Source organism: Fundulus heteroclitus, chromosome 24, assembly GCF_011125445.2.
Source record: "Fundulus heteroclitus isolate FHET01 chromosome 24, MU-UCD_Fhet_4.1, whole genome shotgun sequence".
NCBI lineage: Eukaryota > Metazoa > Chordata > Actinopteri > Cyprinodontiformes > Fundulidae > Fundulus > Fundulus heteroclitus.
The window spans coordinates 10,668,674-10,695,736 of NC_046384.1; the positions used below are offsets into that span (position 1 = coordinate 10,668,674).

The 27,063-nt window shown below is 39.2% G+C and overlaps 5 protein-coding genes and 1 long non-coding RNA gene across 9 annotated transcripts in view; 1 reads left to right on the forward strand and 5 right to left on the reverse strand.

Annotated features, from left to right (window-relative positions):
- Nucleotides 1-397, reverse strand: part of LOC118557706 (OX-2 membrane glycoprotein-like) — a 55,535-nt gene extending 55,138 nt beyond the window's left edge. Inside the window, exon 1 of the mRNA XM_036127897.1 lies at nt 340-397. The gene's annotated coding sequence lies outside the window, so the exon portion shown is untranslated. The remainder of the gene's footprint in view (nt 1-339) is intronic.
- Nucleotides 1-27,063, reverse strand: part of LOC105921727 (OX-2 membrane glycoprotein-like) — a 95,658-nt gene that overhangs the window by 27,504 nt on the left and 41,091 nt on the right. The gene's annotated exons all lie outside the window — the stretch shown is intronic.
- On the forward strand, nt 334-24,091 carry LOC118557710. Its single transcript, XR_004927949.1, has 3 exons — nt 334-410; nt 10,661-10,664; nt 24,062-24,091. It is a non-coding gene; the product is annotated as an uncharacterized LOC118557710 (long non-coding RNA).
- LOC118557707 (OX-2 membrane glycoprotein-like) lies at nt 2,431-9,762 on the reverse strand. The gene is made up of 7 exons (XM_036127913.1): nt 9,689-9,762; nt 5,581-5,919; nt 5,207-5,509; nt 2,982-3,020; nt 2,817-2,828; nt 2,687-2,734; nt 2,431-2,475 (listed from the first exon to the last, which is right to left on the reverse strand). Exons 1-7 carry the CDS (start codon nt 9,741-9,743, stop codon nt 2,459-2,461), a joined length of 813 nt encoding a protein of 270 aa, XP_035983806.1. The 5' UTR covers nt 9,744-9,762; the 3' UTR covers nt 2,431-2,458.
- On the reverse strand, nt 18,799-21,565 carry LOC105923033 (OX-2 membrane glycoprotein-like). The gene is made up of 3 exons (XM_036127915.1): nt 21,312-21,565; nt 18,998-19,337; nt 18,799-18,924 (listed from the first exon to the last, which is right to left on the reverse strand). Coding segments are annotated over exons 1-3 (396 nt in total). The 5' UTR covers nt 21,367-21,565; the 3' UTR covers nt 18,799-18,923.
- Nucleotides 23,624-27,063, reverse strand: part of LOC105921732 (OX-2 membrane glycoprotein) — a 74,875-nt gene continuing 71,435 nt past the window's right edge. For 2 of the 4 annotated variants that reach the window (XM_036127903.1, XM_036127902.1), the window contains exons 3-8: nt 26,855-27,053; nt 26,479-26,781; nt 24,359-24,397; nt 24,188-24,281; nt 24,058-24,105; nt 23,624-23,844 (exon numbers count right to left, since the gene is read on the reverse strand). In XM_036127903.1, the coding sequence (XP_035983796.1) occupies nt 23,676-23,844; nt 24,058-24,105; nt 24,188-24,281; nt 24,359-24,397; nt 26,479-26,781; nt 26,855-27,053 (852 nt within the window). In that variant the 3' untranslated portion in view covers nt 23,624-23,675. Of the gene's footprint in view, nt 23,845-24,057; nt 24,106-24,187; nt 24,282-24,358; nt 24,398-25,850; nt 25,961-26,478; nt 26,782-26,854; nt 27,054-27,063 lie in introns of those variants that run through there. The other 2 variants (XM_036127901.1, XM_036127904.1) reach the window with 2 other exon arrangements.

The window sequence follows — 27,063 nt, forward strand, 5'->3', positions numbered from 1 at the left end:
GAGAATTAAAGGGAAACGTTTCCAGAATAGTCACAGTTTGCAGAACTATTTCAGTCCTTGAGTAATAGGGCCAGGTAAGATTCTTTTAATTATTTTTATTCTTTACAAGTATAAAGTCAGGAGAATGAAACCAAAGGGATACAAAAAATAAACTCGTAATATTACAAAAATAAAAATATTACGAATATAAAGTATGTTCTGAGATTAAACTCCCTGTCATACTGTTTAAGTGACTCAGACTAACTGCAGATTTGCCACATTCAACATGGCGGACGCTCTGACGCATAGGCAGAACCTGCCCGACGAGGCATCTACGTATAAGATATCTATGTCTACAGGTGTTGTCACGTGTCACGTCGACAGCTTCCGGGTCTCAACAAAGGCTCCAACTCACATCCTGATTAATCTCTGTTTGAAAAATTCGGTTAATCATAAGTTTCCTACCAGGCTCAGTTTTTAAATACACATTTATAGCTTGTTTGATTATGACGCAAAGCTGGAATAAAAACAGTATTAAAATATAAATAAACCCCTCTTTAGTTATTTAAATTATAAACTTTTCTGGTAAAACTTGCCAGAAACTGTTTTAGGACTTTTAGAAAATCATCAGTTTAATGGAAAAAATAGAGAGCTTCTAAAATCTGTATCAAAACAAGTCACTTTGAAGTGCACTATTGTTGATATATTTAGATTACAATGTGCACTCAAATCCCCTTGTCACATCACAACCATTAACCTCAGTTTATTGCATTGGCAATTTCTATGAAAGATCTATTAGTACATTATTGTACTAATAGTAATATAGTTTTCAACAATATTTTTCAACAGTGTGGCATGCCTCTGCTCAGCTTGTTGAAAGACTCACAACAGATCTAATCTGATGGCGCTTGGACTATTTTACAAAAATGTGCAAAGCTGGAAGAGACACACCCCAAAAATATTTGCTTATTGATTTAAAGGGTTTGTGAACAAATGCTTTCCACACTTTTCAGAGTTTTATCTTAAAAAAATGTCCTTATAAACAGTCATATTTTCCCTTCCACATCACTGGACCTCCTTCAGTTTGTGTATCTTCCAGACATGGAGGTCGAGGACTCTGTCATCTACATGCTTCAGGGTGTTTCACACCTGGACCATCCTGGGAGCACCATGACCGTCATGTTTTTTATGTGACCAGTTCTTTCAACACCATCCAGCCTTCACTGCTGAGGAGGAAGCTGCAGGATGCAGAAGTGGACGGTTCTCCAGCTGCATGGACCACCGACCACCTCACAGACAGACCACAGTATGTGAGGCTTCAGGACTGGGTAGATGGTGGTCTGCAGCCCAGGGGTTCCTCAGGGAAACTGTCCTCTTCCCTTTCCTCTTTATCCTCTAGACATCAGACTCAACACTCCAAGTTGTCACTCCCAGACGTTCTCCAAAGAGACAATCCTTGTGGGTTTTGTCTCTGAGATGAACAATCATAGACTTTGTCAGCTGGTGTACAGAACCAAGACTAAGGAAACTGTAAATGACTTCCACAGAAATGACACTCCTGTCTCACTGGTGAACATCCAGGGCTTGGACATCGAGACTTGGGCGGAGTAGAAGTACCTGGATGTTCACCTCAACAATAAACTTTTATTTTGTTTATTTTTATAGCTGGAGCTTTTAGGAGAACTAAGAGTTTGGATGTTTGCTCAGTTTAAGATTCAAAATTGTATTATGACAGTTTATATTTTATCACTAGTTTTAAATTGATCAGGTTTATGTTGATTTAATCTAAAGAAAAGCGCAATAATAAACAACAAGATCTAATGATTAAAGAGCACAAGTAAAGTAATAACTTTTTTAGCTGTAATTACCTGTAGTTGTCATTTTGCACGTGATTAATTAACAGGCTAATTTCCATTGACCCGTTTTTAGCCTCCTAAATAAATAATAATTTAGGAGGCTAAAAGCTCAATAAATTAATCACAGTACTTTTTAAGAATACATTTAGAAGTGGAGAAACAGTAATGCCTGGTGGTCATATTGAGATCTATAGGTGCCAATTAACCTGCACCAACAAAAAAGAGAAAATGTATCTTCTTTTGTTTTTTTATTAGTATCATCATTTCTAGCCCACAGAAATCCATCTTTTATATACATTTCTCTTTCCATTCTAGGTGGTGAAATAAAAAACAGACACAAAGAGATCCTGGACAGTTAAAGGGAGTTCTTTAAAAATGGGGGAAAAATACAAATACAATCAAAGAAACACGGTTAAAAAGTATATTCATAGACAAATGCAAGTTATGTGAGTTATTATATTACAACGATTTCTTGGCTGTCAGTTTTTCATGAGGCTTTATACGATCAGGTCCACCACTTTCTATATCAGGTGCTGTTGGTGTCATTGGTGGTGGTGGTGATGTTAATGATTGTCTGCTTGGTCTTTTAATCATGATCTTTTTGTCAGTTTTCTGTTTAGGCATCATCTGTTCTTCACTCCTTAATAGAAAAACACTTTGGCTTAGAAACATTTATTATAAATTAACAAAAGATAACAGAAAGGTTAAGTGTATTAAAGTGGTAATTATGTGAAGTGAATGTGATGTTAGGAATATTAGAAGCAGATGAAAAAACGTTAACTTGTAAAAAAATATACAGTGGAGAAGAATTTATCATCTTTGTCAATTCTAAATAAAAATAGGAGCCTTACTGAGGATTTGGGGTCTGTTCTTCAGGTTTTTCCTCCATTTGACGCTTCCTGTGTGACACATGAAAGATTTAAAAATGAGGACAAAACAAACCATCACTGACATAACTACCAAGCTGGCTGAGAGTCGTACCTGTTACGATGCCTTTTTATGTACCAGAAAATGGAGAATAAAGCCACAACAGAAGACCCGAGAACCACCACTACAATAGTTATGTACCGTCCTTTGGAAGAAGAGCAACAGGTTTTAGAAATGTGATTGAGTGAATTAAAATACAACATCTGAACGTTAACTGACCGAGATCTCTGTGATGAGTTCCAGAGTCTTCATCCAAACCTGTCCAACAATTAAAGAACAGAACCACACAGTAACCATCTGTCTCACTTCACATTTTATTCACATTTTCACATGTTAAATCACAACCTTTAGTGCATTTCATGGTAATTTTTTGCAACAGTCTAATTTAGTCTTCTCTTATGTGCATGTTTACAAAGGAATAATACGCAGATAAACAACATAACCTTTTGGAGGAACATGTCTAGTGAAGCAGTAAGGAACTTATAACTTTATAATGTTTTTAGCGAGAGAATATTTTGATCTGCTGGAGGCTATAGTCCACTTAAAACCATGCCTTTAATTCTTCATATCATTATGAATCAAATAATGAAATTTATCCTACTGCTCCATTAAATTATTTTACTAATTATTTTTTACAATAAAAATGTGATGTTAGTGCTACATGCACATGTTTTCCATGAATCTTGGAACACCACAGATTCTGTATTGGATTTAGGCCTGGGCTTTGACTAGGCCATTCTAACACGTAGATATGCTAATCCTCTGTGAAGCTCTAACACAGTCTCATGTGTTCTCCAGCCAAACCCTTCCAGGATTACCTTCCATCAAACAACTTAAATCGTGGTCTCATCTAACCAGAGCATCTTCTTCCACGTGTTTTTACACAGCAAACATATCTTAGGGGGTTCTTTTAGGAACCACTTTTTATTCATCTTCCAAAACACTGTCAAGTGTAATATCTACCAGATGTCCTGTTAACAGATTATCTCGCCCAAGCTCCTCCATTTCTAGTCAGAATGAACCCGACCTCTCGATTGATTCTCTGACTAATCCTCTCTTTGCTTGGTCTGTTGCTTAAGGCAAAGCAAGGCAAGTTTATTTATATAGCACTTTTCAGTAACAAGAGGTTAAAAGTGCTGTACATCAACAGAAAAATATCACAGAGGGAAATATTACACAGGAAAAGAAAAACATTATATTAACAAAGGAATGAGTTAAGTAAATCCTTGACTACAGTTCTTTAGTTTTACTGGAACAAGCTTCATCACTATATGATTCTATTCATAATAGGAAATAAACTAAGTAAATCATTGGGGGTTTCTGATCTAAAGTAGTTTTGTCCAATTTTTCAATAGCTACAATTAACTAGACTTTTTTTGTTTCATGGTAATAAAATAAACAAAGTAAATTCTTAAAGCTACAACTTAAGATCTCTGATCTGACCTTTCTGAAACTGCAGCTAAAACAGTGTTTCTTGTTTACATAATATCCAGGAGAAATTAAGACTGTCAGCCTTCCAAGGCCGGCACGGGGAGCCATTTCTGATAAATGTATTTGTTTTGGGTCAGGCAGACTCTTTTTCTGTCTGCTTTAAAGTCTCACTGTTTCTTATCAAATTGTGATTCCAAAGAGCCAAATTTGTGGTTATCCTGCCAAAGCTGAGCTTCCAACTTCTTCGAGATCTATTCCATCTCACCAGCGAATTCAGGGACCACAGCTGGCCCTGAATGCAGTTTTGTTTACACATTTCAGTCTGAGTGTTGATAGCAGGACATAATCCCTCACATAAATTAGGCAGCTGCAGATGTTTTCAGAATTTCTCGATAATCCAGGTAACCCCCAGCTCCAAAAAGCAGAAATCCTGTTATCGTAAATCCTCAAAAAAGATTGATGGAAGCAGGATAGATACAGGGGAAGAACAGGGGAATGGAGAGGAGAGGAGAAAGAGAAAGCCATCTCCCTGTCTTAAGTCAGTGGTCCTCAATTCTGGTCCTCGAGGACGTTCTCCTGCAACTTTTTTTTGTTACCCTTCTTTAACACCCCTGAGTCAAATAATCAGGTGATTAGCAGGACTCTGGTAAATACTGAGGAGGTAATTCTGCCATTTAATTCACGTGTGTTGGACCAGGGCTGCATCTAAAGTTGCAGGACACTGGACCTTGAGAACTAGAATTGAGAACTACTGCTTTAAGTGGATGGACTCTATTTACTAGTTAGTTGATGCACTGAATACAATGTTGGTAATTTTTCTTAGGGATATCAGAACAAAGAGTGCTGAAAACTAATGCATGCACATTTATCAGATCTTCATTTAAAAACCAAATTTATTTTTTCTGTGAAACGTGACTAAATGTGTAGTGGTCAAATAGGCTTGAACACTTTTGCAGGGCTCTGCAGGGTCATGATTACTTTGTCATTCTGACATCTCTGAAAGAGTTTCTCACCATGATCAGACGTGTGTGAGGGTCCAGGAACGGTGCGCAGCAGCTCTCTGGGAGCAGCAGAGAGAACTGACACTGAACATCCAACCTGTGTGCTGCTGGAAGCTGACAGCAGAGCTGTGGTGGTGACGGTGATGGTACCGTTGCTGTTGCTCACCCTGGTGGTGTTGTAGAGGGACAAGCTGAGGTTCTGCTGTGGAGCAGTCAGTGTTACAGTGGGAGCAGGTCGACCTGTGGCTGAACAGGACACAACTGACCCTGCAGGAGAGCTTGATGTGCTGACATCAAGGACGGGTCCATGCAGCTCTGGACAGAGAACAACCATCATGATCAGCATAGTTCTAGAAGTTAACCCTGTAATACAGTCTGGTTCTCACCATAAACCTTCAGGCAGGTTCCAGCTGTCTGAGCTCCATCAGGTTCGATGATGAATCTACAGAAATAACATCCTTCATCCTGCTCTGTAACATTCCTGATGACTATGGAGTTATTCTGTAGTCCAGCTTCTGTGAACTGAACTTTATCTTTAAAGTCAGAATTCACTGTTTGACCAAAATGCTCGCTGTAGGAGCCGATGTTCCTCTCTGTGTTCCAGAAGAGCTTCTGCCAGGTGACCTGCTGGACATCTTTAGTTTCCAGGAGGAGACAGCTGAGAGGAGCATCTTCTTCCACTGCTGCTAATACGGTCTGCTGGGTTTGGATCAAAGCTGCTAGACCTGCATATGAAATCACGTAACTGTTATTAACTGAAACAGACAAATTGAATGATGATTACCTCCCAGCTCTTAATAGTCTGGATCATTGACACGGACTGAACAAAAATATAAACACAACACTTATTTTTGCTCCCATGAGCTGAACTCTAAGATCTAAAACAGGGGTGTCAAACTCATTTTGGTTTAGGGGCCGCGTACAGCTTAATCTGATCTAAACAGGGCCACATGAGTTAACTCATTGCAAGATTAAATAGAACTAATAAATGTGGACTTGTTGATTTTTATATTAAATTAATTTCACTTTTACACAATATATTATGAATAACCTCAGAGTTTAAAAAAAAAAAGTATGTGCAATTTCAACAATACTTTACTTTTGCAAACAATACTTTACTTTACTTGTGCATTATGCATAAGAACTGATCACAGTGATTATACATTGTTGAAAAACATTTAATAACACTTTTGGAACTTAAAAACACTGTCCTACATGACAAAATACATCAAACAGATAAAAATTAAGAAATTATTTAAATTTTTCCACACCTGAATCTTAATCTGCTAATTAAAACACAGCGCCCTTGTGGACTATATAGGAACTGCATATTTTCAATTAAACGAAGTACATGTTTTTTTCAATAATTGTTTTATCATTCTCTTCCTTTTATCTCCTCTTTCTTTCACCTTTTCTTTTTTTCTTCTTGTTCTTCCTTTCCTCTCCTACTTTCCCATTATAGTGTCCATATCATTTGAGATATTCCCCGCATGAATCATAATAAAACTATTCACATTCATAAATCAAGCGGAGCACTATGGCAAAAACAGTACTGCTCCACTTGTGAAAGTCAAATCTGATGAGCTCTTATTGCCACATTGCCAGACAGGACACTGGAGAAAAAAAAAAAAAAAATATATATTTTTTTTTTAATAATGATATTGCATTTAGCCACAGGGCCGGACTAAATTGTTCGGCGGGCCGGATCCGGCCCGCGGGCCGTATGTTTGACACCCCTGATCTAAAACATTTTTTATATACACAAAATAACCATTTCTCTCAAATATTGTTCACAAATCTATCTAAATATATGATAGTGAGCTCTTCTTCTTTGTATAGATAATCCATCGCACCTCATAGGTGTGGCATATCAAGATGCTGATTGGTGCATTGATGCATGATTATTGCAGGTGTGCCTTAGGCTGGCCACAGTAAAAGACGATTCAGAAATGTTCTGTTATTACAGCACATGACCACAGATGTCACAGGTCTTGAGGGAGCGTGCCGGGATGTCGACCAGAGCTCTTGCCCATGAAGTGAATGTTCATTCTTCTACCACAGGCCGTCTCCAAAGGCATATCAGAGAATTTGGTATTACATCCAACCGGCCTCAATCGCAGACCACATGTAACCACACCAGCCCAGGACCTCCACATCCAACATCATCTGAGACCATTCAGACCATCCATCCAGACAACTGCTGAAACAATCGGTTTGCACAACCAAAGAGTTTCTGCATAAACCATCTCAGGGAAGCTCATCTGCATGCAGGTTGTCCTCATTGGTGCCTCGGCCTGACTGCAGTTCCTCGTTGTAGCTGATTTCAGAGGGCAAATGCTGACATTCAATGGCGTCTGGCACATTGGAGAGGTGTGCGCTTCACAGATGAATCCGGGTTTTCACTGTTCAGGGCAGACAGCGTGTCTGGTGAACGGTTTGCTGATGTCAGCGTTGCGGATAGAGTGGTCCATGGTGGGGGTGGACTTATGGTATGGGTAGGCGTATGTCCTGGACAGCGAACACAGGTGCAATTTGTCAATGGTATTTTGAATGCACAGAGACACCGTGACGAGATCCTGAGGCCCATCATTGTGCCGTTTGTCCACGACTATCACCTCATGATGCAGCATAATGCCCGTTCCCATGTTGCAAGGATCTGAACACAACTCCTGGAAGCTGAAAACATTCTAGTTCTTGCATGGCCAGCATGCTCACCAGACATGTCACCCACTGAGTATGTCTTGGATGCTCTGGATCAGCGTATATGACAAAGGGCTGGATGATAATTCAATAACAATATGTATCGGTCGCTATACGTATATCGATGATAGAAAAAAAAAGGTCAATAATAGTTAAATAAAATATCAGTTTTCCTTCCTTTTGCATTTTAGCCATGTAGGTTAATATTACAGTCATTACATCCTCCCAACCAATCACAACGCAGAACCAGGAACGCTCTGTCCCCAAGCTCCGCCGCCTTCAGAGATTTCAGAGATCATGTGTTCTTTTTTTCTCTTTTTAAAAACAGTTTTGGTAAAAAAGTTGGTTGAATAAAGGGTTGACTTTGATTTTAGTGTTTGTGTTCTGTATCCAAGAATAGGTTGCCAAGCAACAGCATAAAATCGCCATGGCTGCTCTTAATTTGAATTTGTTGATAATTATCGATCAATCTGATTTATATTTTACCAATATGCTTTTTTTCCTATATCGCCCAGCCCTAATACGACAGCGTGTCCCAGCTATCCATCAATGTTGCACAGCCATTGCAGAGGAGTGGACCAACATTCAACAAGCCACAATCAACAACCTGATCAACTCCATGCAAAGGAGATGTGTTGCTCTGCAGGAGGCAAATGGTGGTCACACAGGAAACTGACAAAACACTTTACCTGCATCAACAGGCTGGAGATGGATTTTGGTCGAGCAAAATATGATACATAGAAAGAAGGTTTTATTTTATTTTTTTCAAACTGATAGCTGCCCAGCATAACTAAAGCTCAGATTTTGGGTAGAATTCAGCCTAATTAGAATTTAATACAATTTCTTCTAAAAAAACAAAACAAAAAAAAAAAACAAACAATAAAACCAGCAGCTATGACCTGGGTGCTGCTGATTCCATGTAACTGGTGTTAAACAGGAAGTCCTTATTTAAAGAACTAAGGCTTCCTTCTTTTCTGAAAGCCAGTCAAATGAAGCAACAGTCAAAATCTGAAATTTAGACACATTGAAACTACTATAACTTTAACATTTGTGAACCCCAGAGGATGATTGCAGGACTTAATAAGGATCTGATTCTGGTTATAAATTCACACTTGATGCAACTGGAGGCACACCTGAAGGTTTTCTTTTAAAGATAAACGCCTACACACCGCTTCCTGTGTGATACATCATGGAAAAATTAACTAAATTGGCCAAGATATCAAGAAGCGAACTTTGGACCTCAACAAATCTTAGGGAACAGATGATCTGAGTTTGAACAAAGCTTAAGAAAGACTGTCTGTACCAAAGTATAGAGTTTATTTTTATATACAGGAAGTGTTAGTTCCCTTTTGGAAATCCAATAAAAACAAAGCCAATATGAAACTGCACCACAAAAGGCAGCCCATTTTTGTTTTTCAAAAAAATGTCTGGTTTACTGTTTTCCTTTTTTAAATCCTGGATTATGTGGTCTATCTTTGCTCGTAAGTGATCTTGTTATGGCTCAACAGTCATCCACTAAAGCCTCGTTTTCTTGTTTATAAGCGAGGAATAATAAACATCCTCGCATATAAAGCTAAATAATTATTTTACAATCAACATAGCATCCAGGCATTGTGGTACAAACACTTATATCTACTTAAATAGTTTTGAAATCGAATCCACCGGAGAAAAAAATAAATAAAAAATAAATAAATAAATTATAATAATAATTATATATATATTTTTTTTTTTTTTTTTTTTTTTTTTTTTTTTTTTTTTTTTTTTTTTCAGGCAACAACCCAGATCAGTTCTTACCTGTCTGGAGGACGGTGTCCATTAAAAGCCAGCTGATTAGAAAAGCAGGTCGCATTTCTCCGATGCTTTAACACAACTTCCCGTCCTGCCTGCTGGTCTGGAGCTGCGTTCAAACCAGACATGTGAGTCTCTACAGGTGTTGTCACGTGTCACGTCAACAGCTTCTGGGTCTGAATAAAGGCTCCAGCCCACATCCTGATTAATCTCTCTCTTTGAAAAAATTTGGTTAATCTTAAATTTCCTACCAGCCTCAGTTTTTAAATACATATTTAGAGCTTGTTTGATCATGACACAAAGCTGGAATAAAAACAGCATTAAACTAGGAAATAAATCCCTTTTTAGTTATTTAAATTATAAACTTCTCTGGTAAAACTTGCCAGAAACTGTTTTAGGACTTTTCAAAGCTACCCAGTGCGTAGAAGTGTCTCGCTTTAATGCACTTAAACCCGATTTTCAGCCAGACACAGAGTTACATTTTAAAGAGTTTATTGAAGAGGTGAATAACGGGAGATGAAGCAGGCAAACAGTCACAGTCTTGGCAAAGAATCCTGATAGAAAGTGCTGGTTTACCGGGATGAGCAGAAAACCAGGAGATGTAGGCGGTGACAGAACCAGCAGGCCGTGTGGACCGGAGAACCACCAGAACAGGTAACCAAGCAGCTGAGACTCACAGAGGAACAGGTAGCATAGCAGCAGCTAGGAGAGTTCAGCTGGCAGGCACACGGATCCAGTAGAGCAGGAAACAGGCTGAACTGCAGCACGCAGATACAGGACAGCAGGAGAGTCCAGCTGGCAGAGCACACATGAGCAGGTAAAGCAAAGGCACACCACATGGTGAGAGCACTGAAGAGAGTGAATGATGAGGAGCAGGAAGAAGTGAGTGAGACGGTCTGGCAGAGGCAGGTATAAGTAGGCTGGTGAACAGGTGAGCTGAATGACTAATTAGTGGCAACAGGTGCAGATAATCTAGAGTGGGGTGGTGGCTGGAGGCAGACTGAGCTGGAAGCATAACTGCTGGTGACTGAAATGGTGAATAAATGAACAGAAAAAGTCCTCAGGAGTGTAAAGTTAAAGCACTTCTTGATTCTGAGATCGACCATCTCGGAAATACATGCATTAGTGACAATATTTTCAAAAAATGTGGCATTAAGATCGTGATTGCGCCATTAAAAGTTTTTTTAAGGTCTAAAAATTTTCCCTCGACAAATGCTAGGCTGAAAATCCACAATTTGTGTCACGTGGTACGATGACGTAGTTTGTTGATGTAGCTGAGGCTACGCTACAGAGAGTACAATGAAGTACACAACGACAAGTTCAAATGCGGAGTCACAAAGTGATGATTTTAACATGAAAGACAGCACAAGCATCTGTTACGATTCGGGTAAGTCTGAGAAAAACATTTTAGGAGAATAAACGGAATGGGTTGCTGGTGTATAATTGGAATCAAGGCTTATAATCGCGGTTCTGGCTGACAGTTCGGATGTAAACACGGAAACAACTCGTCCAAGCCCGATTGCCTAGCATCGTTTATGACGGCTGAAATTCGCCAAAACAACACATAAAACAAAAAGACGTACATTCAGCACAAACCACAGTGTGTCAGCATTATGTGTTCCTGGAATTTTACTGAATAATCTGGACGTGAGCGCTCTGAGAGCTGACGCGCATTTATCTGTTGCACCGTGGCGCTCATATTCTCCGGGGGGTTCCGAACCGAAAGGGCTGTGGGTCAATCCCCACCACGGCTTAAAACGCCTCAGGGTTCTGTGGGGTAGCAGGGCCGTGCTGAGAGGTAGTGTGGATAACACGTTGGTTCACAGCAGGAGATTTCTCCGCTCCCACTGCGTGATGAGGAGGAGAAGGAGACATTAGCAGAGAGCTTCTCTGGGCTCAGGCCGCGCAGGGATTGTCGCGGCTGGAGTGGGAGAAACACTCCACTCAGGACTTGTGAGGCAACGCTGCGTCTGAAACAAAAGTTTAGAGGCTACCGGCTACTTGGCGATTCCATTCAGTGAGGATTTTCTCACCTCCGGGACTTTTCGGGTTCGGAAATGTGTGTAAGGAGACATTATCCTTGTTGGTATTTGACCAACCATAAGCCACACGCTTTTTAGCCATGTTTAATCCGTCTATTTGTGTTTGAGAAAGCGAGTTTGCAACCAGGGGTCCGTTCTTCGTACGTCGCTAACTCAGTTAGCTGGATTTCATTGTTGACGATTTGGCATGATCTTGGATCGTTTGGTTCTTCGAAACTCATCCCGGACTTGCTGTCATAGCAACATGTGCGCAAAGTTGAGCCTGCTCCCGAGCAGGCTTATTTCATGTAAACAGGATTAGATCGTAGCGGAGGAGATAGGGAAGTCTGTGTCTAGCCAGCGCACTTGGACCACCTAGTGGCAGAGGAAGGGACAGAATTGTGGAACACCATTTTTTTTAATGTTCAATAAAAGACGAAACAAATAATGCTTTGTTCCTGTCGTTTTATTTAAACAATTATTTATAAAGAAAAGTCAGCAAGTCATCTTTTGCCTGCAGTAAGAGATGGTTATGTAAAGTCAGCAATACTACTGTGTGTAAAATGGTGTATTAGAATTTACTCTGAAGGTACTTTTGAAGCAACTCGATCTCTAGTGCAGTTTTTCTCTTTTTCACGTTGTGGAGTTCAATTTCTCCTCTTAATTTGTATTTTTTTTTTCAGGTCAAAATACTTTTTCTTTTGTTGAAGATGCCGTTAATATAGGGAACAGATGGCACCTTGAGTCATTTTGTGGAAAAAAAAGAAAAAAGAAAAAGGGTTAAACATGTAAAAGTAAAAATAACCCGATTTTTTTCAGCCTTCTTATTGGTGGCTGTTAAAAACAGACAAACACATAATTAAACAGTGGCTTTTAAAAAAAAAGAAGAAGTTGCTTTTTAAAATACAGTATAATAATTAAAGGCTATCATTTTGTAGAATATTCTTGTACTTTTTCCCCACGTTCTAGTGGCTCGGGCTCCCATGGAGGCTCTGACATAAAAGAACAAAGTACTTATGAAATTATTAAAATACAAAAAATATATACTGTAGAAAGTGATAGAAACATCTATCATGGACAGTATTTACAATTTAATTTGTCTGCTTTTTGCAGCCCTCTCTCCTTGTTTTAGCAGACTTTGAGGTGTTCATTGTCGTTTTAATTGCCTCAAATTCGGCATAACCTTATTTTAAAAGCTCTTGTTCTGCTGGGAAAAAAATTGTGGGCGTTCTTTGCTGAACAGCCAATAGCAGCGCTGCTGATCATTGTTTCTACTATCGATACATTTCCCCTTTTAAACAAACGCATGAACGCGCAGTTGTCTCAGATAACTCAATCCAGTGATACTAATCGTAAACAACAGGTGTGTTGGAAGAACCCACTTAGCCGGATCATGATTAGCCGGATGAAATCATCTTGGATGTCTCATTTGATCTTGGATGTTTTAAGCAACGTACGAAGAACGGACCCCAGGAAGTAACTTGTTGCAATGTCAACAGATCAACGCTTGTCAACGAATGATGTCATCGGTCATGTGACACCAACGCGAAACATTTTTTATGAGCCTTGCACTAAAAAGCCTTAAAAATCCATATTGCGATCGAATTTTTCATTTTTTTCCCCCTCGAGTCATAATAATATATGAAACTTTCTTATATAAAGCAACTTGTATGATCTCAGAATCAAGAAGTACTTTAAACTAAAGAGAACAATAACTATGACAACAAGAACCCTAAATATTGCCAGATTGTTACTAAATTGCATGTATAGTTTTTTTTATTTGGCACCTATTTATAGTTATATTAGCTAAAACAGAAAATCATAAATTCAATGGAAAAAATAGAGAGCTTCTAAAATCTTATGTCTCGTGTCAAAACTAGTCATGAAAACACTTTGAAGTGCACTATTGTTGATATATTTAGATTACAGTGTGTATTCACATCCCTTTGTCACATCACAACCATTGACCTCAGTTTATTGCATTGGCATTTCATATGAAACACTAATTAGTACATAATTGTCAGGTGATGGGAAATTACAGCATAGTTTTCAAATGTTTCTACAAATCAAAATTCTGAATAGTGTGGCATGCCTCTGCTCAGCTTGTTGAAAGACTCACAACAGACCTAATAGGCCAGTTCACTGCTATTGTTTTCATCCGGGTTTTTCGCGGTGCTTGGACTATTTTCCGAAGATGTGCAAAGCTGGTAGCCATGTATTTTAATAATTTAAAAGGTGCTGTGAACACATGCTTTCCACACTTTTCAGAGTTTTATCTGGACAGAAAAAAGTCTTTATAAACAGGCTTATTTTTCCTTCCACATCACAGTTAAACACTAAAGAAAAGGTTTGTGGTTTTAATGTGATTAAATGCTCTGAGAAAAGTTTAACGTGTATGAAAACTTTTTCCAAGGCACTCATCATTTAGTTCATTCATCTTTAAATCTATCATCTTTATCTCAGCTGTGTAAAATCATGCTAGAGGATCAGCGAAACATTCAATTACCTTATCTAAACTGACTTTAGTTGTCATCAATGTGAGTTTAAAAAAAAGGAATTAATAACTAAATAAGGGAACTAGTTATATGAATCTCAACTTCCTTTATGCATGAAGTTTATTCAGGTCTCAAAAACGATGGAGCCAAACCACTTCTGGCCAGTCGTCCTCACCTCTCACCTCATGAAGACGATGGATTGTAGAGAAACACCTTCATCCCTGAGGAGCTCTGAACTGGACCTCCTTCAGTTTGTGTATCTTCCAGACATGGAGGTGGAGGACGCTGTCATCTACAGGCTTCAAGCTGTTTCACACCTGGACCATCCTGGGAGCACCATGATGGTCATGTTTTTTTACGTCTCCAGTGCTTTCAACACCATCCAGCCTTCACTGCTGAGGAGGAAGCTGCAGAATGCAGAAGTGGACGGTTCTCCAGCTGCATGGACCACCGACCACCTCATAGACAGACCACAGTATGTGAGGCTTCAGGACTGTGTCAGATGGTGGTCTGCAGCCCAAGGGTTCCTCAGGGAACTGTCCTCTTCCCTTTCCTCTTCACTCTCTAAACCTGAGACTTAACACTCCAAGTTGTCACTCCCAGACATTCTCCAATGAGACAATTCTTGTGGGTTTTGTCTCCGAGATGAACGATCATGGACTTTGTCAGCTGGTGCACAGAACCAAGACTAAGGAAACTGTAAATGACTTCCACAGAAAAGACACTCCTGTCTCACTGGTGAACATCCAGGGCTTGGACATTTAGACTAGGGTGGAGTACCTGGGTGATTACCTCAACAATAAACTTTTATTTTGTTATTTATTTTTATAGCTGGAGCTTTTAGGAGAACTTAGTGTTTGGATGTTTTCTCAGTTTAAGATTCAAAATTGTATTATGACAGTTTATATTTTATCACCAGTGCAATAATAATAATAAAAAAAATCTAATGAGTAAAGAGTACAAGTAAAGTAATAACCTTTTTTGCTGTAATTACCTGTAGTTTTCATTTTGCACGTGATTAATTAACAGGCTAATTTTCATTGACCCGTTTTTAGCCTCCTAAATTAATAGTAATTTAGGAGGCTAAAAACTCAAAAAATTAAAACGCAGTACTTTTTAAGAAAAAATTTAGAAGTGGAGAAAGAGTAATGGCTGGTGGTCATATTGAAATCTATAGGTGCCAAATAACCTGCACCAACAAAAAGAAAATGTATATAGTTTTTTATTAGTATCATAATTTCTGGCCAACAGAAATCCATCTTTTACATACATTTCTCTTTTCTTTCTAGGTGGTGAAATAAAAAACAGACACAAAGAGATCCTGGACAGTTAAAGGGGGTTCTTTAAAAATGTATAAAAAAAATACAAATACAATCAAAGAAACACAGTTAAAAAGTTTATTCATAGACAAATGCAAGTTATGTGAGTTATTATATTACACCGATTTCTTGGCTGTCAGTTTTGGCTTTATACCATCAGGTCCACCACTTTCTATATCAGGTGTTGTTGGTGTCATTGGTGATGGTAGGGATGTTAATGATTGTTTGCTGCTTTGTCTTTTAGTCATGATCTTTTTGTCAGTTTTCTGTTTAGGCATCTGCTGTTCTTCACTCCTTAAAAGAAAAACACTTTGGCTTAGAAATGCTTAATATAAATGAACCAAAGATAACAGAAAGTTTAAGTGTATTAAAGCAGTCAATATGTGGAGTGACTGTGATGTTAGGAATATTAGAAGGAGATGAAAAAATGTTAACTTTTAAAAAAATATACAGTGGAGAAGAATTTATCATCTTTGTCAATTCTAAATAAAAATAGGAGCCTTACTGAGGATTTGGGGTCTGTTCTTGAGGTTTTTCTTCCATTTGACGCTTCCTGTGTGACACATGCAAGATTTTAAAATGAGGACAAAACAAACCATCACTGAAAAAACTACCAAGCTGGCTGAGAGTCGTACCTGTTACGATGCCTTTTTACGTACCAGAAAATGGAGAATAAAACCACAACAGAAGACCCAAGAACCACCACTACAATAGTTATGTTCCGTCCTTTGGAAGAAGAGCAACAGGTTTTAGAAATGTGACTGAGTGAATTAAAATACAACATCTGAACGTTAACTGACCGAGATCTCTGTGATGAGTTCCAGAGTCTTCATCCAAACCTGTCCAACAATTAAAGAACAGAACCACACAGTAACCATCAGTCTCAGCCTTTCACTTATTCACATTTTCACATGTTAAATCACAACCTTTAGTGCATTTCATGGTAATTTTTGCAACAGTCAAATTTAGTGTATCATTTTTAAAGGAGCACTAAGCGAAGTTTCACCACTAGAGGGCTTTTGAGCACGGTCTGTATACAAGCCATTCCTCTCTACCTCCATTCCTGCTGCAACCCGGCCCTCTCTTTCCCCTCACCTTCTCACCAGTCTTCTCTTGTGTGCATGTTTACAAAGGATAAATACGCAGCTAAACAGCATAGCCTTTTGAAGAACATGTCTAGTGAAGTAGTAAGGAACTTATAACTTTATAATGTTGTTAGCGAGATAATGTTTTGATCTGCTGGAGGCTATAGTCCACTTAAAACCATGCCTTTAATTCTTCATATCATTATGAATCAAATAATGAAATTTATCTTGCTTCTCCATTAAATTATTTTACTAATTATTTTTTACAATAAAAATGTGATTTTAGTGCTTCATGCACATGTATTCCATGAATCTTGGAACACCACAGATTCTGTATTGGATTTAGGCCTGGGCTTTGACTAGGCCATTCTAACACATAGAAATGGTAATCCTCTGTGAAACCACAGTCTCATGTGTTCTCCAGCCAAACCCTTCCAGGATTACCTTCCATCAAACAACTTAAATCGTGGTCTCATCTAACCAAAGCATCTCCTTCCACGTGTTTTTACACAGCAAAAATCATCTTAGGGGGTTCTTTTAAGAACCACTTCTTATTCATCTTCCAAAACACTGTCAAGTGTAATATCGACCAGTTATATATTTCGATCTGTTAACAGATTATCTTGCCCAAGCTCCTCCATCTCTATTCAAAACGAACCTGACCTCTCGATTGCTTCTCTGATTAATCCTCTCCTTCCTTCGTCTGTTGCTTAAGACAAAGCAAGGCGAGTTTATCTATATAGCATTTTTCAGTAACAAGAGGTTAAAGGTGCTATACATGAACAGAAAAATATCACAGAGGGAAATAATACACAGGAAAAAATATATTACATTAACAAAGGAATGAGGTAAGTAAATCCTTGACTAGACTTCTTTAGTTTTACTGGAACAAGCTTCATCCCTAATTGATTCTATTCATAATAGAAAGTAAATCATTGGGGGTTTCTGATCTAAAGTAGTTTTGTCCAATTTTTATAAGAGCTTTAATTAACTAGACTTCTTTTGTTTCATAATAATAATAATAATAATAATAATAATAATAAAAGTGTTTCTTGTTTACATAACATCCAGGAGACATTAAGACTGTCAGCCTTCCAAGGCCGGCATGGAGAGCCATTTCTGATAAATGTATTTGTTTTGGGTCAGGCAGACTCTTTTTCTGTCTGCTTTAAAGTCTCACTGTTTCTTCTCAAATTGTGATTCCAAAAAGCCAAATTTGTGGTTATCCTGCCAAAGCTGAATTTCCAACTTCTCCGAGATCTATTCCATCTCACCAGCGAATTCAGGGACCAAAGCGGGCCCTGAATGCAGTTGTGCTTACATAGCATTTCAGTCTGAGTGTTGATAGCAGGACATATCCCTCACATAAATTAGGCAGCTGCAGATGTTTTCAGAATTTCTCGATAATCCAGGTAACCCCCAGCTCCAAAAAGCAGAAATCCTGTTATCGTAAATCCTCAAAAACGATTGATGGAAGCAGGATAGATACAGGGAAAGAACAGGGGAAAGGAGAGGAGAAAGAAAAAGCCATCTCCCTGTCTTAAGTCAGTGGTCGTCAATTCTGGTCCTCGAGGACGTTCTCCTGCAACTTTTATTTGTTACCCTGCTTCAACACCCCTGAGTCAAATAATCAGGTGATTAGCAGGACTCTGGTAAATACTGAGGAGGTAATTCTGCCATTTAATTCAGGTGTGTTGGACCAGGGCTAAATCTAAACGTTGCAGGACAAGGGACCTCGAGGACCGGAATCGAGGACTACTGCTCCTAAGTGGATGGACTCTATTTACTAGTCAGTTGATTTACTGAATACAATGTTGGTGATTTTTTAGGGATGTCAGAATAAAGAGTGCTGAAAACTAATGCATGCACATTTATCAGATTTTCATTTAAAAACCATGTTTAATTTTTCAGTTGAACGTGACTAAATGTGTAGCGGTCCAATAGAGTTGAACACTTTTGCAGGGCTCTGCAGGGTCATAATTACTTTGTCATTCTGACATCTCTGAAAGAGTTTCTCACCATGATCAGACGTGTGTGAGGGTCCAGGAACGGTGAGCAGCAGCTCTCTGGGAGCAGCAGAGAGAACTGACACTGAACATCCAACCTGTGTGCTGCTGGAAGCTGACAGCAGAGCTGTGGTGGTGACGGTGACGGTACCGTTGCTGTTGCTCACCCTGGTGGTGTTGTAGAGGGACAAGCTGAGGTTCTGCTGTGGAGCAGTCAGTGTTACAGTGGGAGCAGGTCGACCTGTGGCTGAACAGGACACAACTGACCCTGCAGGAGAGCTTGATCTGCTGACATCAAGGACGGGTCCATGCAGCTCTGGACAGAGAACAACCATCATGATCAGCATCTAGTTCTAGAAGTTAACCCTGTAATACAGTCTGGTTCTCACCATAAACCTTCAGGCAGGTTCTCCCTGTCAGAAACTCCATCAGGGAAGGTGTTGAACAAACAGAGATAACATCCTTCATCCTGCTCTGTAACATTCCTGATGACTATGGAGTTATTCTGCAGTCCAGCTTCTGTGAACTGAACTTTATCTTTAAAGTCAGGATTCACTGTTTGACCAAAATACTCGCTGTAGGAGCCGATGTTCCTCTCTTTGTTCCCAAAGACCTTCTGCCAGGTGACCTGCTGGACATCTTTAGTTTCCAGGAGGAGACAGCTGAGAGGAGCATCTTCTCCCACTGCTGCTAATACGGTCTGCTGGGTTTGGATCAAAGCTGCTAGACCTGTATAAATGTGAAATCATAAGGCCATTATAAACAGAGACAGACAAAAATAATAATGATTACTTCCCGGCTCCTTATAGTCTGGATCATTGATACACACTGAATAAAAATAAACACTTGTTTTTGCTCACATTTTTCATGAGCTGAACTCAAAGATCTAAAACATTTTCTATACACAAAATAACCATTTCTCTCAAATATTGTTCACAAATCTGTCTAAATCTATGACAGTGAGCTCTTCTTTGCATAGAAAATCCATCGCACCTCATAGGTGTGGCATATCAAGATGCTGATTGCTGCATTGATGCATGATTAGTGCATCTCAGAGAATTTGGTATTACATCCAACCGGCTTCACAACTACAGACCACGTGTAACCACACCGACCCAGTACCTCCACATCCAACATCATCTGAGACCATCCAGACCATCCACCCAGACAACTGCTGAAACAATCGGTTGGCACACCAAAGGAGTTTCTGCATAAACATGTCGGAAACCGTCTCAGGGAAGCTCATCTGCATGCTGGCAGAGGGATTATGGTATGGGCAGGCGCATGTCCTGGACAGCAAACACAAGTACATTCATTGACAGTATTTTGAATGCACAGAGATACCGTGACGACTATCACCTCATGTTGCAGCATGATAACGCACAGCCCCATGTTGCAAGGATCTGAACACAACTCCTGGAAGCTGAAAACATCCCAGTTCTTTCATGGCCAGCATGCTCACCGGACATGTCACCCAATGAGCATGTCTTGGATGATCTAGATCGGCGTATACGACAGCGTGTTCCAGTTCCTGCCAATATCCATCCAAGAGGAATGGACCAACATTCAACAAGCCACAATCAACAACCCGATCAACTCCATGCAAAGGAGATGTGTTGCTCTGCGTGAGGCAAACGGTGGTCACACCAGAAACTGACAAAACACTTTACCTGCATCAACAGGCTGGAGATGGATTTTGGTCGAGCAAAATATGAAGCATAGAAATACATTTGCTTTTTTTTTTTTCAAAACTGATAGCTGCCCAGCATAACTAAGCACAGATTTTAGGTAGAATTCTGCCTTATTGAAATTGTATATAATTTCTTCTAACCAGAAAACCAATAGATTCAACAGCTGTGAACCTGGGTGCTGCTGATCCTCTGTAACTGGTGTAAAACAGGAAATCTGTGTTTAAAGAACAAAGGCCGTTGAACCATCTGGTTATACTTCCTTCTTTTCTGAAAGTCAATCAAATGAAGCAAAAGTCAAAATCTGAAATTTAGACACACTGAAACAACTATAACTTTAAAATCCATGAACCCCAGAGGATGATTGACCTAATAAGGTTCTGATTGTGGTTATAAATTCACAACATGTGATAAAACTGGAGGCACACATGCAGGTTATTTTAAGATAACGCCTACACATAGCTTCCTGTTTGACGCATCATGGAAAATTTGAATCAGCCAAGATATCAAAAAGAGAACTTTGGACATCAACAAATCTTAGGGAACAGATTTCCAGATGATCTGAGTTTGAAGAAAGCTTAAGAAAGACCGTTTGTACCAAAGTATGATTAGAATTTATTTTTACATACAGGAAGTGATAATTCTCTTTTGGAAATCTAATAAAAAATAAAGCCAATATCAAACTGCACCACAAAAGGCAGCCTATTCTTGTCAATAATGTCTGGTTTACTGTTTTCTTTTTATAAAATCCTAGATTATGCGGTCTATCTTTGCTCGTAAGTGATCTTGTTATGGCTCAACAGTCATCCACTAAAGACTCTTTTTCTTGTTTATAAGCGAGGAATAACAAACATCCTCACATAAAGAGCGAATTTAATGTTAAATTATCAAGATAGCATCCAGGCATTGTGTAACAAACACTCATATCTACTTATTGTTGTTTTTAAATCGAATCTACCGCCGGAAGGGGAAAAAAAAATCACTGCTTCGGGAAACAACCCAGATCCGTTCTCACCTGTCTGAAGGATGGTGTCCACTAAAAACCAGCTGATTATAACTGCGTGTCGCATCTCTCCGGTGCTTTAACACTCCGCCATACTTCCTGCTCTGCCTGCAGCTTTGGAGCTCAAACCAGTCAGATGCGTCACCATGGTCTATTTTTGTGCCATGAACTTGAGCACACAAGCACCAGTCTGAGCCCTCAGTGAGAAAAGATTGTTCACGGAATCTCACAGACGGCCTCAACTCTGAATATAACTCTTCTTTTCCACCCACTGTCCTCGCACAGTCTCTGCGCTCGCGACTACAAAAACTGTCCCAGCCACCAGCCAATCACAGACAGGTCTTTTAAATCGAGTATCTCTTGCAAATACTGCATTCGGATGGATAACATCAAAATGTTGCACCTTTTGGCAGAAATTACTAAACACAACAGTGGGAGTTAAGAAAAAATTAAAATAAACAGTTTAATCTTTTAGCCTAAAACTTTTTAGACTATAATATTAATTAGACGTTCCTTGAGCTACTAGATAAGGTGTGAAAAATGCTGGTGTCCTTTTTTTTAGATTTAATTTTTTTTGCAGCTTCTGAGAGGTAATGTAAAAGATTATTTGGTTTGCATTAAAGGAATTTCTATAGTATATCCAGAATAAACATTTCATTACTTTACTGTAGATTTTTCCATACAGACCTAGATAAAAACAGGCAATCTTTATCGGAGGACTATTTCATATAATTTAAGCATGTCCAATTTTTCCATTTATAAAAAAGAATTATAAATGCCCTGCTACTATCTTTTCACACCCTTTACATGATGATGATGATGATCATTATTATTGAAAGAGCACTCACCCAGTCAGAGGTGACACTCCCACTGTCCCCCCCGAGCATAACCCAAATCCTTTAACCCTCTCAACACTAGAACCTGTTCTGCCCCAGCAATACCTCCACACCTCCAGCCTCCACGACCTAAGCCTCGGTCCACCCACTGGTCCAGGGAGGCAGAGGAGGCACAGCCAACCAGCCAGGAGCCAGAACAGACCCCAAGCTGCCCAGGAACCAAGCCCTGAACCCAGATTGTAACTTTGAGTAAATTAATAACAGGGCAGCAAAACTGATAAATATATATTAAACATTTCTGCATTTTCATCTGGAACTTGTTGGCTTGGCACCATGATCTCTGATAAGAGGAAGACAATGGATGGGCATCTAAAAACTTATATAAACTCACACGTTTTTAATCTATCTGTATTGAATTATAAAAATAAATCCCAATCAATTCAGCTTTTCTTACCACAGGTTTATTTTTAGGACCTCTTCTGGGAAAGCTTTATAAACAGCGATAATGACCTTCACACCAAAAAAGTAGTTTTGTAGTCCATCAAATCTGAAGCTGCAACATTTAGGATTCACTTTTCGACCACAGAGGCTATGATAAGAAGCAAAATTCTTCTGTCCATCAGGAAGTTATTTCTGCACATTAGGAAAGGAGGCCTGGTCTCTGGACACGGCCATAACAGACTGCTGTGTGTGGATGATGGAAGAAAGAGCTAAAGAGTAAAATCTCATATTTCTTAAATCTGTAAAGCTCTGATAACTTGAATATTAAATATGCTTAAAATCTCTTAACTTTTGAGAAAATCACCAACACATAAAAAGCTGCCTGCCATTTTAGCTCACGCACTTACAGTAATGTCAATAATGCAGCTGTTTACCCGAGTAACACAGGATTAGTAGAAACCATACAAGATAATAATGATAAATATTAAAAATAATCTGCAGATTTTACTAAAGACAGAGCAGCAGGTCAATCGCCTTCACAGAGAAAATTTCACAACTGAACCTAAGAGTCTGACTATTTGTTTAGCTTAATAATTGTATCAAGATAAATTACATTCATCACAAATAAATTATAAGTGTCTTTCAAGCACAAAGTGCTCTTAACAATTAGGTTTATATGTTGTATTAACATAAAAAATGCTCATAAATAAAAAGGTATAGAGTGATTAAAGAGCACAAGAAGAGTAATAAATTATTTTCTAGCTGTGACTAAAATTTACATTTATTTGTGTAATTAACTGTAGTCTTCGCTATGGACTGGAATGATAAACAGAGGCTAATTTTCATCTACCCGTTTTTAGCCTCATACTTGAGGGGTTTTGGTAAGAAAATATAAATAATAGCGTGGCAATATTTAAAGAATTCGTTTAGAAACAGAGACAGCGACACCCGGTGGTCATGATGATAATTTTTTTAAATAGATCCCACGGTTATTACAAAACGATTAAAAAATACAATACCAAAAACAAAAAAAAAAAGACAAAAATAAATGGTGAGAAAATATATTCATATACAAATACAATTTAAGTGTTCTATTATATTATGTTGATTTCTTGGATATCAGTTTTTTATGAAGGTTTATGCCATCAGGTCCACAGCTTTCTATATCAGGTGTTGTTGGTGATCTTGGTGATTTGCAGGATTGTCTATAAATCAGGACAGATGTCGTTTCCTCAGTTTTCTGTTTAGGCATCTGCTGTTCTTCACTCCTTTAAAGAAAAATAAAGTTTGGCTTAGAAACGTTTATTAGAAATGAACCAAAGATAACAGAAAGTTTAAGTGTATTAAAGTGCTCATTATGTGAAGTGAATGTGATTTTAGGAATATTACAAGCAGATGAAAAAATTTTAACTTGTAGAAACATATACGGTGGAGAAGAATTTATCATCTATGTCAATTCTAAATAAAAATAGGAGCCTTACTGAGGATTTCTGGTCTCTTCTTCTGGTTTTTCCTTCTTTTGGAGCTTGCTGTGTGACACATGCAGGATTTAAAAATGAGGACAAAACAAACCATCACTGATAAAACTACCAAGATGGCTGAGAGTCGTACCTGTTACGATGCCTTTTTTTCATACACCAAATGGAGAATAAAGCCACAACAGAAGCTCCACTGAGCAACCCTAGAGCAACACCTACACGCCATCCTTTGGAGGAAGAGCAACAGGTTTTAGAAATGTGACTGAGTGAATAAAAATACTACAACATCTGAACGTTAACTGACCGAGCTCTCTGTGATCAGTTCCAGAGTCTTCATCCAAACCTGTCCAACAATTAAACAACAGAACCACACATTAACCATCAGTCTCAGCCTTTCACTTATTCACATTTTCACACAATAAATCACAACCTTTTGTGTATTACGTTGTGATTTTTTAGCAACAGACCAACTTAGTGTATCATTTTTAAAGGAGCAATAAACAAAGTTTAACCACTAGGTGGCTTGTCTACAGACAGTGTTGAGCACTGTCTGTAGACAAGCCACGCCTCTCTACCTCCACTCCAGCTGCAACCCGGCCCTCTCTTTCCCCTCCCCTTCTTATCTGTTGCTTCTCATGTGCCTGCTTGCAAAGGATAAATACGCAGCTAGACAGCATAACCTTTTGGAGGAACATGTCTAGCGAAGAAGTAAGGAACTAATAACTTTATAATGTCTTTAGCTAGAGAATGTTTTGATCTGCTGGAGGTGGACTCATCCATCTTGAGCCAATGCTACATTGCTCTGGTGGAGGCACATTAAAGGCAGGGAGGGCCCTGAGTGGCAGCTGTTCACACAGACATACATGCACGCCGCCCCGGTTTTGTAAACAAGAGACTGCAGAATGACAGAGAGATGGTGTGTGACGTCATACCATAGTCTAGTATCATAGTAACCTAAAAATTTTCCTTTAGTTCTTCACATCATTATTTTTTAGTTATTTCTATTTCTAAAATAATGAAATTTCTCTTGCTGCTCCTTTAGATTATTTTAAATGTCTTACGAATTGTTTTTTACAATAAAAATTAGATTTTAGTGCTGCATGCATGTGTATTCCATTAATCTTTGAACACCACAGATTCTGTATTGGATTTAGGCCTGGGCTTTGACTAGGCCCTTCTAACACAGAGATATGCTAATCCTCTGTGAAGCTCTACCACAGTCTCACGTGTTGTGCAGCCAAAACCTTCTAGGATTACCTTCCATCAAACTCTATCCTTGCTGGTAAAAGCATCCCCATAGCATGATGCTGCCATCACCATGTGTTACCACTGTGTAACACGAACTGTATACTTTGCTTTTATGCCAAACTACTTCAATCTTGGCCTCATCTAACCACAGCATATTATTCCACTTGTTTGCTGTGTCCCTACATGGCCTGTAGCAAACTGCAAAACAAGCATCTTGAACAACTTTTTATTTACCTTCTAAAATGACCAGATTTTTACTGTATTTTTATTACAGCCTGCAGATTGTATTTACAAACACTAGATGGCACTACTCACCTTAAATACCTAGACCTAAATAAAGAAGTCATGCAACATGACACAGCTTTGCTTCTGAAGCTCAATCCAAACACCCTTATAGAGAGTAAGGACTCTTAAGCCAAAGTGTGTCAGCGGTCGCCATGATAAGTGCTGTCTGAATAGTGCAGTCAGTAAGGAAGGAGGTAGGAAAAATAGCCTGCATGCTATCTAACGTAGCTAGTTTTGCCTTGGGACATTGCGACGACCCTTACCGGTGCTAAGGACTCTTTAGGTGTCCCACAATACTTTCTTTGCGTGACATGATGTATCAGCACAGCCCCCTCACTGGCAGAGTTGGTCAGCCTAAAGCAGCAAACGGTTTCTGAATGGACACAGGGTTATCAGCAGCCTATTGTTAGCGTTAGCTTGTACTAACTGACAAATCGTGTTCACGCCGAACAGCCATTGTACAGCGCATGCAGCTGGTGAAGTGGGCGGAGCTTGGCTGGGGTTGCTAGGTGAGGGGCAGTGCCCGCAGATTGTGATGTAATAATCGGGAGGTTTTGGAAATGGCTTGTTTTCCAGACACCAACAAAACTTTACTTATTGCCAAAAATGGCTGGATGTTTTTTTAGTGCCTGCACTATTTCTGGAAGCCGTAGAGACCAAAATGGAAGTACAAAAACATGCAAAAATGTAATTTTGCATAATAGGTCCTCTTTAACAGTAATGAGTTACTTTGTGTTGATCTATCACATAAAATCCAAGGTAAATAAACTGAAGTTTGAGAGTGAACCGTGATTAAAGTGTGCAGCAGTCCAACGGAGCCAAATACTTTTGTAAGCGATGGTAGGGTAATTATTACTTTGTCATTCTGACATCTTTGAAAGAGTTTCTCACCATGACCAGACGTGTGTGAGGGTCCAGGAACGTTGAGCAGCAGCTCTCTGGGAGCAGCAGAGAGAACTGACACTGAACATCCAACCTGTGTGCTGCTGGAAGCTGACAGCAGAGCTGTGGTGGTGACGGTGACGGTACCGTTGCTGTTGCTCACCCTGGTGGTGTTGTAGAGGGACAAGCTGAGGTTCTGCTGTGGAGCAGTCAGTGTTACAGTGGGAGCAGGTCGACCTGTGGCTGAACAGGACACAACTGACCCTGCAGGAGAGCTTGATCTGCTGACATCAAGGACGGGTCCATGCAGCTCTGGACAGAGAACAACCATCATGATCAGCATCTAGTTCTAGAAGTTAACTCTGTAATACAGTCTGGTTCTCACCATAAACCTTCAGGCAGGTTCCAGCTGTCAGAGCTCCATCAAGTTCAGTGATGAATCTACAGAAATAACATCCTTCATCCTGTTCTGTAACATTCCTGATGACTATGGAGGTCTTCTGCAGTCCAGCTTCTATGAACTGAACTTTATCTTTAAAGTCAAGATTCACTGTTTGACCAAAATACTCGCTGTAGGAGCCGATGTTCCTCTCT